General features: G+C 35.9%; 2 protein-coding genes across 2 annotated transcripts; both read left to right on the forward strand.

Annotated features, from left to right (window-relative positions):
- Window positions 1-12,333: 12,333 nt before the first annotated feature.
- On the forward strand, window positions 12,334-12,846 carry LOC139859021 (uncharacterized). Its single transcript, XM_071847842.1, has one exon. It carries the CDS (start codon window positions 12,334-12,336, stop codon window positions 12,844-12,846), a length of 513 nt encoding a protein of 170 aa, XP_071703943.1.
- An 823-nt stretch (window positions 12,847-13,669) lies between these two features.
- Window positions 13,670-15,259, forward strand: LOC139856935 (GRAS family protein RAD1-like). Its single transcript, XM_071845643.1, has one exon. The coding sequence runs from the start codon at window positions 13,670-13,672 to the stop codon at window positions 15,257-15,259; it is 1,590 nt and encodes a 529-aa protein (XP_071701744.1).
- The last annotated feature ends 475 nt before the right edge of the window (window positions 15,260-15,734 follow it).

Raw genomic sequence — 15,734 nt, forward strand, 5'->3', positions numbered from 1 at the left:
ATTTCCTTAATTGCCGAATAATCAAATCCAATATAGATTACAAAGATTTTCTTTTTGGAGATCAATCGTGATGACGTCAAAAGATACGACGAATCACTATTATCTTATTTCATTCATTTACGATAACTTCACTCACACGCTTCGAGTAATCGAATTATTTTATCCATGCTTCTTGAACATGATAAAACTCTATAATCATTATAATAATATTCTCATTGTTAGTCATGACGACCTCTATCAAATTTCGGGGTCGAAATTTCTTTAACGGGTAGGTACTGTGACGACCCAGAAATTTCCGACCAAATTTAAACTTTAATCTTTATATTATTCCGACACGATAAGCAAAGTTTGTTAAGTTAAATCTCAAGAATATTAAACTGTGTTCATACATTCATTATAACCTCGACCAAATTCCGACGATTCACGAACCGTTATATATAAATAGATATGTATATGTATATATATATATATATTATAACTTAAGAATATTAATAAAGTATTAAACGTATAATACTTTACACGAACGTATTTGTTTCAATATGATTTTCGACGAAATAAAAAAAAATATATTAAATGATTGAATTATCAGAAACATTGAATTATGATTACATGTCTCTGTTGAGAGGTCCACTATGATTTGAGAAAATCTATTCCTCTTAACGATATTCAGAATAATTTGTAAAGCTATTTATAAATAAAAACAAAAAGTGTCATTTACAAAAGTTAGACAAAAGTTAGTGGAGAATTGGTTTCCATAATATTCTATTAATCTATTTTCAAACGTACAAAGACGTTTTCAGTTTAAAAAGAACTTTATTATTAAAACGTATATAACTTTTATAAATATCTAGAATCACTTTTGACAACTCATTACTTAACCAGTATAATAAATATAACGATATTTACATTTTATTTCATTAAATATATATAACGATTTAAATTAATATTATATATATTTATACGCGTATTATACATACATAGTTTTTATACTTTTACTATACTTTAACTTTACATTTACTTTACTTTTACTTTACTTTAACTTTAATAATTCATACTTTAATAATTCACTTTAATAATTCATACTTTAATAATTCACTTTAATAATTCACTTTAATAATTCATACTATAATAATTCACTTTAATAATTCACTTTAATAATTCATACTTTAATAATTCACTTTAATAATTCATACTTTAATAATTCACTTTAATAATTCAAAAATCTATTATAAATAGAATTCAATAAGTTTCATTATTTCATAAAAACTTGAAAATATATTCCTCTAAACTCTCTCAATCGATTTATATATATATATTTCAAGATATTATTAGTATACATAAAATATTACGACGGAGTGCTGTCCGAGTGATTTCAAAATAGTTTTTTGAATGAGTCGAAGCTAAGGAAATTATGGGTTATAGCTATGGAGGTGATGGGTATGGTTCATGGATATGCTCGTGAGGTCAATCTAGTGTTTATCATCTCTGTTGCGTTTACGTACTTTCCTGCAATATTGAATCTCAATATTGATACGTTCATGAATCCGAGGCCAACCTTGCACTTGTTAAATGACGTTATATGTATTTTTACTACGAAATACAGTATTGTGAGTTTCATTTGCTCCCTTTTTTTTATATATATTTTTGGGCTGAGAATACATGCGCTGATTTATAAATGTTTTACGAAATAGGCACAAGTACTAAAACTAATTCTATGTGGGTTTAAACCAGAAATATACCCTTAGCTTGGTAACATTAAACTACTTGTCTATGTACGGTAGGCGCGAATCCTAAAGATAGATCTATTGGGCCTGACAAACCCCATCCTGACTATGGGATGCTTTAGTACTTCGAGGTTATTTTAAACACACCTGATCTGGTGTACTTCAGAGGGTAAAACATGAACGTTAAGCCTTGTTACCGGGTGCCTACAACTTATAGAATACTTTTATACACTTGTGAGTGTACATATATTTATAAACGAAAATCTTGTGGTCTATTAATATATTGAAATGATTGTTATGATAAACCTATGAACTCACCAACCTTTTGGTTGACACTTTAAAGCATGTTTATTCTCAGGTATTAAAGAAATCTTCCGCTGTGCATTAGCTCATTTAAAGGATATTACTTGGAGTCATTCATGGCATATTTTGAAAGACATTGCATTCGAGTCATTGAGTTCATCAAGATTATTATTAAGCTAATTATAGTTGGATGTATTATGAAATGGTGTGCATGCCGTCAACTTTCATTGTAAAGAAAGTTTGTCTTTTAAAAACGAATGCAATGTTTGTAAAATGTATCATATAGAGGTCAAATACCTCGCGATGTAATCAACTATTGTGAATCGTTTATAATGTATATGAACGGGTCCTTTCACCTCACGAGTATCCAGTGATGTATGCCCGCAGGGACCCTAGAGGTGCAGGCCCGAGCCGTCAGAACACAGGACCTCCATCTCCACCTCGACATCACTACACACAGTGCACAATGATTCTGCCTACGCCTCCTCCTAGGGAACAGAGCACAGGGGCTGCAGGTTTTGTCGACAACCTGTTCGACACCTCCCATTTGAACATTAACAGAGAAACATCCACCGATGCTCAGGAATCGGTATGGGATCAGGCTGCGCACAGGTATACGACTGAGGGGATCGCACAGGGTATAGATGGTATGGATGTTAACCCGCAGTGGGGTATGGATTTGCAGGAAGGTATGGGTTGGCGTACAGGGCCTGTGGTTTACACAAGCACCTCACCACTTACAGGGTTGAACACGGCAGAATTGGCACAACAATTCGCCACAGACGAGGAGATGACCGACGAGGGTCAGTCCTCATTGAGAAACCCGATGAGGCCGAGCACCAGTGTAATCTACTCTCCTCCGTACCCACCACCTCAGCCATGACCGTATTTATTTTTAAATATTTGGATAATTACTTATGATACTCTATTACTCTATGTTTGTATGCCCGACTTCGGGCATAACTATTTTATGTCTTTAGTATGTATGGTATTTAGATTAACAATTGCATGAATAAAACGTCATAAACAAACGACGACCGAGACCATTCGAGATGGAAGCACGACTTGGACCAAGGACGAATCGAACGAGGATGACGCCGGCACAAGGATTGAAGACCCCATAGTTGGCACGCCATCCGACTGCACGCCTTGCGACCATATGGGAGTACTACGTCTTCACCACTTTTTCAAATAGAATATATGCAAACTACTATACCGCTTTAAAAACTAAGTGTGGGATTGGCAACCCCACCAACATAAACTTTTAATAACAAAACGCCTCTTTCAAAACCTAAAGTGTGGGATACGCCATATCCCTAACATTGAGGACAATGTTATTTTAAAGTGTGGGATTGCAAACGTTGCACATAACGATTCTTGTAAAACCTCACGTGTTGATAAACTAAGTTTTTCACAAAAATTTAAAAATTTTCGAACTATAAAAACACCAAGGATTATAAAATTCTATAAAAGATCAAAAGCTTTTGCTACAAAATAGACCAAAGAGTAAACGAGGTTAAAACTTTTTGCGAAAAATCAAACCAAGTATTCCAAAAGAGCATTGCATAACAAAAGGCGTTATTCGACCCATTATAATTGTTGTGAGGCAACCCCAAATAAGGCTTTATAAGCACTCATTTTTAGTGTTTCACTATATTTCCGTTGAGCGCGCCGATGTTAACATCTCGGAATCAGAACTTGCTTTTGATCTACATTTTGGAATCACACATTTTGAGGAGGATTACTAAGCTAGAACCTCAGCTACTCGTGGAAAAAAAACACCCCCGTTTCACACAACCATTTCCATCTCCGCTCTACAATTCCATTCACACTACCCATCCATTCTAGCCACCTCATAAATAAAGAAATAAATCCCGATAAAAATCATTTCTTTCGGGAAAACCTCTATAAAAACTGCTTTAGAAAACGCAAGCACCCAAGCCAGACTATCAAAAAGACCGCCAAAAGGAGACCTCGGAGAAAGAAGCAAAAGATGCTTGCCAAAAAAAAAAAAAAGAAAAAAAAACTGGATTCTAATAAAAGCAGAACCAAAGAAAGATTCGAGAAAAGAACTCCTGGCAGTCAAAAAGAGGGATGCTCGATCCTGAAATTCCTGACAAAAAGCTGAAAAGGATCATCAAAAATTCGATCTTTCAAAGGAACTCCTATCTATCAAACCCTTCACATCCCAAAAAACCTCCAAACCACCATCTCTTCGTGATACAAGCTGGGTTCATGACCGAAAGTTCTCTCAAATAAGTGATAGAGATTCTAGTCTCGACCAAGCCTATGACGAAGAATGTTAGCATGACTGGCTATGAGCGATTTCATTTCTTAGAACTATAGGACACCCAAAACACTTTAGTGAATTGAGTGAACCGAGTGAGATAGCCTTAGTTATGTAACCTCCTCGCATGCTTGCGGGAAAAAGGTTTGGGAATAACAAAAAGAAATAACACAAAATTTTCGCTCCTACGTCTTGCGGATCAAAAATCACTTGATCTCTACGAATAAAAGTCATCGGTGTCTAAAGTTCGAAATTTGCTTGAGGACAATCAAAGTCTAAGTGTGGGATATTTGATATCGGCTAAAAAGTCATGTTTTTACCCCCAATATTAAGTCCCAAAAAGCATAAAGTTTAAAGCTTTGTCGGCAAAATAGTCACTTTTTCAGTTAGATTTGTAGGTAAAGTAATTATGAAGACGATGCAAGAAGAATTGAGAAAATCAGAGCTAAAACGAAGATTCTAGAGCGAAAACGGTGAAAGACAAGAAATCAAGTTACGATCCAAGGATTTAGCTTGCCAAACGGGCTGCTAAATGGCCTGCCAGTATGGCAAACGGCCTGCCAAACTCCCAGATCAAATGGCCCCTGCAAACGGGCTGGCTTGGCAAACGGCATGTACAAACGGCCTGCCAAACAGCCTGCCAGCCGTTTGCAGGCAAAATTCAAGTCCATTTAAAGGGCTTTTTGTCATCCAATTTCAACACACTTCTCTTCACTCGCTCACTACAATACACTTTCTCTCACTAGAGCTTTCAAGGCCTTCTCACCCCCGAGCGGGAAATTAAGTACCCGGAGGCGAATGCCGAAGATTGTAATAGGAGCGGTCTAGAGGATGTCAGCACTTGTAATGGTCCGGATCTCGTCTGTAAACGGTGAACGCTTTCCTTAATTTAATAAAGTTATCTTTTTATCTTAAGTTGCTTTCATCTTGCATGACTATCTATCTGTTGCAAATGTTTATTATATGTTGAATACGTTATCTGAAACTTATGCTATTGTTATGCTGAAACTTTGACGGTTTAGAAGTTTAATTTACAGATCACCCTTTCCACTTATTCACGTGGCTATAACCTAGTATTAGGACCTGATCAACCCTAGGATACGGGTAAGTAGTTATGTGTGCTTAACGTCACAATAGGGATATAGTACCTACGTACGGATAATCATTTATTCGTCAAAGAAGAGCTGCCCACTTAGGTTGTGAGTAGACAATATAGAGTTCAGTGAACACTAGTCTGCTTAGAAGCATGATTCACGTCAGAAGCAACCTTCTTGAGATGTTGTAAGATGATCCGGGGTTGAATAAGTGATTGCAAAAGGAGAGACCTCTAATCCAATTAATAGTACCTTAGAATATCTAAGATTGCACATCTGTTAATGTTAAGGCATAGCATAGTATCAAGTGGTGGAGTATTACTTTAGTTAAACCAACTAGGATTAAGAAAAGTTGAGACTTTCCTTTAGGGATATACCACTTTGTTCATGTACCTAGGATTCTTTCCATAAGGTCGTTTAAACCCTCCGGGTTAACGTTGGGAGTAGGGATATCCATCTTAGCCAGAATCTTCAAGGCCTAAACTCTTAGTGAAAAATCGGTTAGGTTCATAGCCCAATTGATTGAGGTTTAGTGTTTATTCTAGGAAGTTAACTTCTGTGATAATTCCCCTTCAGAACCCTATTCTTCACACCTATCTATCCTTATCTTTATAGTTATACTAATATATTCGTAGTTAATCTTAACCTATCACCTCTTGTCTCTAGGGTTAACTATATAAGCACTTTGGTCCCACGTTACTGAGCAAACATACAAAAATACGAACCTGAGTTATATTTACCACTTACTCGTTAAAAGGAAGACAAGTAGGTGAGTTATAGCTAGGAAACCCCGGCTAAATATAAATAATAAAACCATTACGCCCTTGTGGTAGCTAATTCTGACGTGTCGCGGCCTAACGACACCGCACAAATAAAACCGTCCGTTTTGGCCATAGTAACCTAGGTTATTTTCGTCATTTTCCTTTTTTTTCAACGATAAAAAAGCAACTTTCGTAAAAGAACCAACCCTTCAATGTTACCAAAAGATGTCGAAAAAAATTCTTTTTTACAAAAAAATCAACTAACCTTTTTTTTTTCTTCTCTCTTTTCTTCCTCAACGATAAAAGAGGCAACTTTCATAAAATGAACAACCCTTCAATACTACCAAAAGATGTCGAAAAACATTCTTTTTTTTACAAAATAGATCAACTAAATTTAAAAAAAAAAACGAACGCTAAAAGAAGCAACTTTCACAAAAGGAACAAACCCTTCAATGTTAGATGTCGAAAAAATTTATTTTTTACAAAATAGATTAAGACTTTTTTTTAACCTGCATTCAAAACGGAGCCCCCGACGCGAAGCGAGGGCTCCACAACTAGTATATACTAATAGACAAAACACTATTTCACTATACACCAATAGTAACCAGGGTTATTTTCATCATTTTCATTTTTTAACGATAAAAGAAGCAACTTTTGTAAAAGAATCAACCCTTCAATGTTACCAAAAGATGGCGAAAAAAAATTCTTTTTTACAAAAAAATCAACTAACCTTTTTTTTTCTTCTCTCTTTTTTCTTCCTCAGCGATAAAAGAGGCAACTTTCATAAAATGAACAACCCTTCAATACCACCAAAAGATGTCGAAAAATATTCTTTTTTTACAAAATAGATCAACTAACTTTAAAAAAAAAACGAACGCTAAAAGAAGCAACTTTCACAAAAGGAAAAAACCCTTCAATGTTAGATGTCGAAAAAATTTCTTTTTTACAAAATATATCAAGACTTTTTTTTTAACTCGCATTCAAAACGGAGTTCCCGACGCGAAGCGAGGGCTCCACAACTAGTTGGTTACTAATAGAAGAGTCTAGATCATATTTAATTAATAGTTTATTTATTTCTTTATTAAAATATTAATAGTCTTAGTTGGTTAGTTTTCTTTAATATTATTATTATATATACTCTTGTCCGTCCCCTGTAATCGATCAACTATCTATCTTTTTGAGTTGATTAAAACATTGAGTTTCTATACTCCTTTTATGATGTACGTAAGTTTCTTACGTATTAATTCACGTTTGTGTTTTAATCTTTTGTTGCGAAGAGCGTTTGTCTTCCAACAGATCCTTTGATCCTTATCATTTGGTATCAGAGCAATCGATCCACCCTATCATCATTCCGATTAGTTGAGTCTCTCCCACGTTTGGGTTTTGATATCCTATCTCAAAATAATAATAATCCGAAATCACTGTTCACGCCGTTACCGTTCATCCGTCAGAAAGTACTGTTCACGCGTGAGAATTTTACTATTTGGTACTGTTCATCCGAAAAAAAGATTTTTTTTTTCTTTTCTTGTTCAATGGCCGATAAGGGTAATCAAAGTCGCGATCTCGCTACCGCCCTCAAAAGACTCAAGAACACGTTAGATATAGTTAACAAATCTAACGAACGTGCAAAACAACGATGACTTGAAGAAGAAACTCGAAGAGCTACTTATGATGCTTGGGTCGAATCACAACAATACTATCAATATGAACTCCCACAATACCACCAACGCTCCGTCTACTATCAACCACAACCCTACCATCCACCATATTATCAACACACCATCTTCTACCAACAACAACCACCCCGACGAATTCGACGACCAACACATCATCATTGTCGCTTATATGATGATTATTCATACTCAAACTATGAATTTCAAGATATTTACAATGAGGATCACATCCCTTATGAGCCGAAAGTATCATCACCATTGTACGATTTAAATGATGAAGACGAATCATCTTCAAATGATGTACTTCCAGGAGTTTCGGAAGAAGAACTAAAAGTTGAACAATTATTGGATGCGGATGTTCCAACTCCAGTAACACAAGATGGAGATTTAAACCCAATTTCTAATGAGAATGAACAATTACATGAATCACAAATTGTCAATGAAGATGAGTTGTCGCCACTACAATTAACTTCAGTTGGCAATATAGTTGATGAATTAAATATTATCGCTCAAGATGAAGTCAAGGAGGCGGAGAGTGATGAAGTTGTTATTAGTGTTGACGAAGGTAAAGAAGAGGAGAATTTAGCCATATGTAAAGTAGTCGCGAGTTCCGAATGTATCGTTGCTAAAAGTGACGATGTAACAGTTTCAAAAGATAACGGAGGAAATAAGATTTTGATTGCTTCTATGAATAACTCGCTGGATGCAAGAAGAGGATTAATAAAGGAGATTTGCTCGTGTTTAGCATTGAAAACTCAAGGTCGAGTTCTTTTCAAGAATGGGAGAAGGGTCAAAGGGTTTTAGAGCATAATACTTTTTCAAGAGGTCGTCGCAAACTTATTTGGAATAGCAATGATGAATTTGTAATTGGTGTGTTTGCATTTGATCCGGGCATATCATTTTATTTGAGTTGCAGTGTTCACCGAGTTGTCATTGATTGGTTTATCTTTGATCCCGGTATATCGTCTTATTCAAGTTAGAACTCGAGGAAGAGTTCTTTTCAGGTGGGGAAGACTGATGTGGAACCCGAATGAAATAGTCAATTGCTTGGAGCTAAAGACAAGGAGTGCTAGTTTATCTTTAGTTTATCTTTATTAAGTTTATATATACCGTAAGATATTAGAATTAGATATTGGTTATTAATAGAAGAGTCTAGATCATATTTAATTAATAGTTTATTTATTTCATTACTAAAATATTAAGAGTCTTAGTTGGTTAGGTTTCTTTAATATTATTATTATATATACTCTTGTGCGTCCCTTGTAATCGATCAGCTATCTATCTTTTTGAGTTAATTAAAACATTGAGTTTCTATACTCCTTTTATGGCGTACGTAGGTTTCTTACGTGATTAATTCACGTTTGTGTTTTAATCTTTTGTTGCGAAGAGCGTTTGTCAACGGATCCTTTGATCCTTATCAACATAATAGAACTCAATCTTTTTATTCTTTTCTATCTATAAAAATGTACAATTAAATTGAGACATACAAAAATAAACCACTGTACAATAAACTATGGACAAGGGAGTATAATATAATAATAATAATAATAATAATAATAATAATAATAATAATAATAATAATAATAATAATAATAATAACTAGTCCGGACCGGCCCGCGCGTTGCGGCGGGGGCTTTCGGCATGCGTATTCATATTTAACGTAACGTTGTGTATTTACAGAGGGGAACACAGCCCATGTGTTAAGCGCCGTTTTAGATGTCGTTGTGTTAAGCATTTTTTAATAAGTATCTGTTTCGAACGTAGTTAGTTTTGTTTTGTTCAATGAATTTTTTCGAGTGTAATGGTGCTGTCGGAAAAATTTATCTCCCGGCGAACAGAAAGATACGCGTTGGCGTTGTGTTTAGCGTTTTTTAAAAAGTGTCCGTTTCAAACGTGGTTAGTTTCGTTTTGTTCATAAAATTATTTCGAGTCTGACACTGCCGCCGAAAAAGTTTAACCCGTGGCGAGCGGGAAGATACGGGTTGTCGTTGTGTTTAGCATTTTTTTGAGAAGTGTCCGTTTCGCGTATAGTTAGTCCCGTTGGGTCCGTAAGATTTTTTCGAGTTGAACGGTGGTCTCTAAAAAATTTAACTCTCACCGAGCGAGAAGATAGGGCCTGTTATAAATTCGGGTGAAATTAGTTTCTTTTATTTTAATAAAATTATATATTTACACTTTTTACCCTTGAAAAGTGTAAACTTGAGGGGTCGTTGTGTAAATATAGTCGAAGTTAAGGGGCCGTTTGTAATGTGAACGCAAACTCAAAACGACATTACGATATAACTAAAACGACGATGTTCGCCACGACTTTTAGTATATATAAAATGTGAACGCAAACTCAAAACGACAGTCTGATATAACTAAAACGACGACGTTCGCCACGGATTTTAGTATATAAGTGTTAGTGTTAATGTTAATTAATGTTAATGTTAATGTTAATAATGTTAATATAATAATAGTTTTACTACTGACAAAAATAATTAAAAATGTAAGTGTGGAGGGACGGTGGAAATAGGCCAAAATTCCTTTCGATGCTTATGTTTTCTTGTTGGGTCACCTCAGATCACAACTAAGCAAAACCTTTGTTCATTTGCTATTTGTTAATTATTTTTGATTTCCCATTGTCTCGGCACCATTATAAACCAATATTTGGGAACTTTACCATTTAATATATTTTATTTTTCATGCTTGGATTGGTCCGTTTTGTTGAATAGGTCATGCAATAAATGCGTAACAATATAAAAGCACAACATAATCCTCGATAACCATGATGGTGGCGGTGGTATGGTAACATCCTGACCTTCCAATGTGGAGGTAAGGGTTCGATTCCTGCCATTCACAAAGTTATTCTCTCTCATGATCACGGAACAAAACGAACCCGTATGTGGGAGGACAATCATTCCCCATACTCTATATTAGAAGAAAGTCATTACTCTACCATCAGATATAGACCCACAGCTAAAACACTACTAGAAATAAGACATTAACGACGACAAAATTTGTCCCTAGTCCGCCCCAAAACGGGTTTACTGACAGGTTTCCGACGGATTTAGGCCGACCCTAAAATCGCACTCGGAAAATTTTAGGGACGACGACCATAAATTTTAGCGACAGATTTTCGATGGTAGCTTTTTGGGACGGATTTCCTTCGAATTTCCTTCGGCTTTTTCCGACGGATTACCGACGGGTTTGCAACAGTTTTATTAGCGACAGACAATGTAACCGACAGATTCGAGATCGTTGTTTTAGCGTTGTTTTAGCGACGAATTTGGGATGGTATTTTTATTGTCGGATTAACGACGGCAGCCTTTGGCGACAGATTAGCAACAGTCTACTCATCGATAGATTAGCATCGGTATTATTTAACGACGGAAATTTCCATCTTAAATCCGTCACTAATGATTTTTTTCCTGGAAGAAAATTTTCTGAATTTCTATGATTTTTTGAATTTTTTCAGCTATTCAATTTAGTTTTATTATCCACAAATCCAAACAAAAATTGCTAAAAGTATCAAATTATATTAAATATCTTAAAAATCCAAAAATTATTTACATTCCACGTTAACAAACAAACTTATATCCTAATTCAAAAACAATGTGGCTTTCGCAAACAAAAACTAAAACAACAAATTTAGGAATTTGCTAAACATGAACTGTTCAATTATGAAATTTACATAAATAAATAGTTAGTATTACGCATAGACACCCATCACGAAAGACCAACATAGCAAAAAAGGCTGAAATGAAATAATAAGACGAAAATGCCCATCACGTGTTAATCACGTGACGGCACTTAACGGCCAATTTAGACGGCAGGTAGACGGAGGGACGCGGATTGCCAAATTATGCAATTAAAAGAGATCAAAAATCCAATTTAAAACTTGATGGACTCAGATTCTAATTTTGTGTATAAACGAAGGATCAACGGAGAAAAAAGTCAAATAGTGACATAATTTCGACTTATAAAAGAGATAGTTGGAAATCTCTAAGCCTCATGGTACTCCTTATGGGTTAAGGTCATCTCGAGCATATACGTACCTTCGGTGGTTTATCTGATGATACTCATTTCATTTCTGATATATATATATATATATATATATATATATATATATATATATATATATATATATATATATATATATATATATATAACTGGTTGGCCGAGTATTATTGCAACAGGTAATCAAATTGAGACACTTATTTATTTGTTTTTGCCGATAAGCTCCAATTGCATCATAGGCATTAGAAAAAAGGGTTTTTTTGTTTTTTTGGTTTTTCTTTTAAAAAGTCATTTGCTCGGAAGATTGGTGATGGTGCCTCCACTTCGTTTTGGGGCGATATTTGGATTGGTGGCATGGCATTGAAGGATAAGTATCGAAGACTTGTAAGGCTGGAAACAAACTCAGAAGTAAGTATTAAAGATCGGCTGTTGTGGGACGGTACAAAGGTTACGACATAGTTGTTTTGGTCAAGATCTCCTTCCGGTCGTGCAATGGGTGAGTTGACAGAGTTATGTGAGCTGCCGAGGTCTGTTAAATTGGACCCTGAAATCAATGATTCGTGGGTATGTGGTTCGAGTAATGGTGGGAAATTCACAACCAAAAACTTAACAAATTTGATCAATTCGAAAACAATATGTGCAGGTACAAACGCGAAAGAGTCATTAAAAAATAACTTTGTTCCAAAAAAAGTGGTGTTTTTATTTGGAGGGCTAGAAAGAGACGCTTACCTTTACGTGTGGAACTTGATAAAAGAGGGATTGATCTCCACTCAGTTCGTTGTTCCCTTATGTGATGATAATATCGAGTCGGTTGATCACTCTCTCCTTTCGTGCAAAAGAGTATACGACATATGGAGTAAAGTGTATAATTGGTGGGGACTTGGTCGGTTATCAAATGTGAATCTAGATGATCTTCTTCATGGAAAATTAAGTCTTCAAAGTTCGGATGCGAGCAAGCTTATTTGGAAAGCGGTTCTTTGGACGAGTTGCATCTCATATAGATAAGTAGGAGTCAAATGGTCTTCAAAAACAAAAGTTGGAACACTCCGGGTGCTTTAAATGAAATTCAAATTAAAAACTTCAAGTGGATCGCTAAGGGATTTAAAAGGAAAACAATCGATTGACATAATTGATTTTATAGTCCGTCGAATTTCCTAGTTTAGATTTCATGTGATATGATGCTACCTTGGCATCATTCTTGTTTATATATTCTGTGTATGTAAATTGCTAATCGAGGTGTGCTGATCATGTGGAGAACCCGTGAAAAAAAAAAAAAAAAAAAAAAAAAAAAAAAAAAAAAGACATCGTGATCATTGCCTATTTTAAGGTAAGTAAATTCCTTACTGGAGTATAATTTTAATTGACGGCTTTCCTTTATTGGCAACCTTAAAACTACAAAGATCCATAAAGATTACAGCCTTTCTTTGCCAGTGAATTGATTATGACAAAGGTCATACACTTGTAATCTCATAGCATCAAACATCACAACATCGACTCCTAAATTTCTAGATGTGTACAATACCTAATGCAAATGGTACAAACAGTTAGCCTACCGAGTCAAGACACTTGTATCCTATTATCATATCAACTGCTGACTCCAATACTTTCGGACTGTTAAGACGCCATACGATTGCTCGATGCAGATCAGTATATTTTAATAATATCTTTTCATATTCTTACCATTTGATCATCTAAAGTTATAAAAATTAACGACATACAAGAAACTTGTAGTCTATAAAAGAACACCCGTTTGGTTTATGGCTTTTTCAGAGCCTTTTTGAGTCTCCTCTGTACTTTAAACAGAAACAACTTCAAATAAGAGATTTCAATGGCTCCTCACTTCTTGTCAACAAACCCATGTCACAATGAACATTTTATCAATAGTTTTAAAGTGGGTGTCAATGGGATCGATCCTAGATTCAAAATTGGTGGTACGAAACGAAAATCAGAAGCTATTCTTGATGTGGGTACTAATGGTTTTTCCAAAAATGATGATGATCAAGTTCTCGGTCAAGATCTTTCCATGTCGTCTTTCTACCCACGACGTTATTTGTCGGTTTTTGATACTCCAATAAAAAGATCGAAAAGTGTGCCCGAATCGAGTTTTAGAGATGGTAATTTGTTGAATGGAGGAAATGTGCCCATACGTCGGAGCAATAGTACAAATAGTTTCCAAAAACTTCGGTTCCGAGACCATGTTTGGGCATACTCACAAAGATATTTAGAAGCCGAGGCCATCGAGGATGCGATTTCGGACTATGGAACTATCGAAGATGAGGGAAATAGGGACGGAATGCATCTTGTGCAACTACTAGTTTCGTGTGCCGAGGTTGTTGCTTGTCGTGACAAATCTCATGCTACGAAATTATTGGCTAAGCTTCGGGAAGACGCACTTGTTTTCGGGTCATCATTTCAAAGGGTGGCATCATGTTTTATGCAGGGGCTTACAGACCGGCTCGCACTAGTACAACCACTTGGTGCAGTGGGTCTGATAGCCCCTGCACAAAATTTGAGCCCAATTGCATTAGACAAAAAAGAAGAGGCACTAAAACTCGTTTACGAGACATGCCCGCACATTAAATTCAGTCATTTTATCGCTAACTTAACGATACTGGAAGCCTTTGAGGGAGAGAGTTATGTTCATGTTATAGACCTAGGCATGACACTAGGTTTACAACATGGACAGCAATGGCATGGGTTAATCGAGAGTATGTCTAATCAGACTCAGACCCCACGCCGTTTAAGGATCACTGCAGTTGGTCCTTGCGCAGACCAATTTGTTACCGTCGGTAACGAACTAGAAATCTATGCATTAGAATACAACATAAATCTCGAGTTCTCAGTTGTAATAAGTAATTTGGAAACACTTAAACCAGAGGACATTAAAACCTACGAAAACGAAGTCCTAGCAATAAACAGTATTCTCCAGCTTCATTGTGTTGTGAAAGAAAGTCGGGGCGCGTTAAACTCGGTTCTACAAATAATTCACCTGCTCAACCCGAAAGTCTTGACCCTAGTCGAACAGGATTCGAATCATAACGGGCCTTTCTTTCTTGGGAGGTTTATGGAAGCACTACACTATTACTCAGCCATATTCGATGCACTTGATGTAACGCTACCAAAATACGACACTAAACGGGCCAAAATTGAACAATTTTACTTCGCGGAAGAAATAAAAAATATTATTAGTTGCGAAGGGCCTAATCGTGTTGAAAGGCATGAGCGTGTGGACCAATGGAGAAGAAGAATGAGTCGGGCCGGGTTCCAAGCTGCACCAATTAAAATTTTGAATCAAGCAAAACAATGGCTAGCAATGCTCAATATTTGTGAAGGCTACACGATTACTGAAGAGAAAGGTTGTTTGGTTCTTGGTTGGAAATCTAAGCCGCTTGTCGCAGTTTCTTGCTGGAAATGTTAAGACATTAACATGATATTTTCCCTTTAATCCTTTGCAAATAATAAAATGCTGCATCAAATTAGGTTCTTGAAGAACTTAATAGTGGCTAATTGTGTGAAATTCAATAAGATCACAAGAAATTCATCTCTAATCATAGAGATGTAGAATTCAAAATCAATGGAGAAAGCATTGACATTTGAGTGTGAGATATATAATTTGAAGTTTTGAGTAGTTGATTTAATTTTATTGTTTACCAAATTTATTCTTTGGGTTCGCAGAGGAAACTTCCCTAGCGACAACCACATTGGGTTTCCACTAGCGAGTAAAACTTCTGGATGACGACCCTCCGAGTGACGAAACTCGTAACCAGCTGAATTGTGCACATTGGCGCCCCCTGCAGTCAAGAGGTCATTTTTATTTCAATCTTGAGCGTTACCTAGATCGGAACCCGAATCTCCTGTTTCACACGAAACTCAGTGGCCATTGGGCTATGCCC

This window comes from Rutidosis leptorrhynchoides, chromosome 7 (genome assembly GCF_046630445.1).
Source record: "Rutidosis leptorrhynchoides isolate AG116_Rl617_1_P2 chromosome 7, CSIRO_AGI_Rlap_v1, whole genome shotgun sequence".
In the NCBI taxonomy this organism is placed as follows: Eukaryota; Viridiplantae; Streptophyta; class Magnoliopsida; order Asterales; family Asteraceae; genus Rutidosis; species Rutidosis leptorrhynchoides.

What these genes read in the sequence shown, in the direction of transcription:
- LOC139859021 (XM_071847842.1), top strand. Translation starts at nt 12,334, where the DNA reads ATGGGTGAGTTGACAGAGTTATGTGAGCTGCCGAGGTCTGTTAAATTG.
- LOC139856935 (XM_071845643.1), top strand. Translation starts at nt 13,670, where the DNA reads ATGGCTCCTCACTTCTTGTCAACAAACCCATGTCACAATGAACATTTT.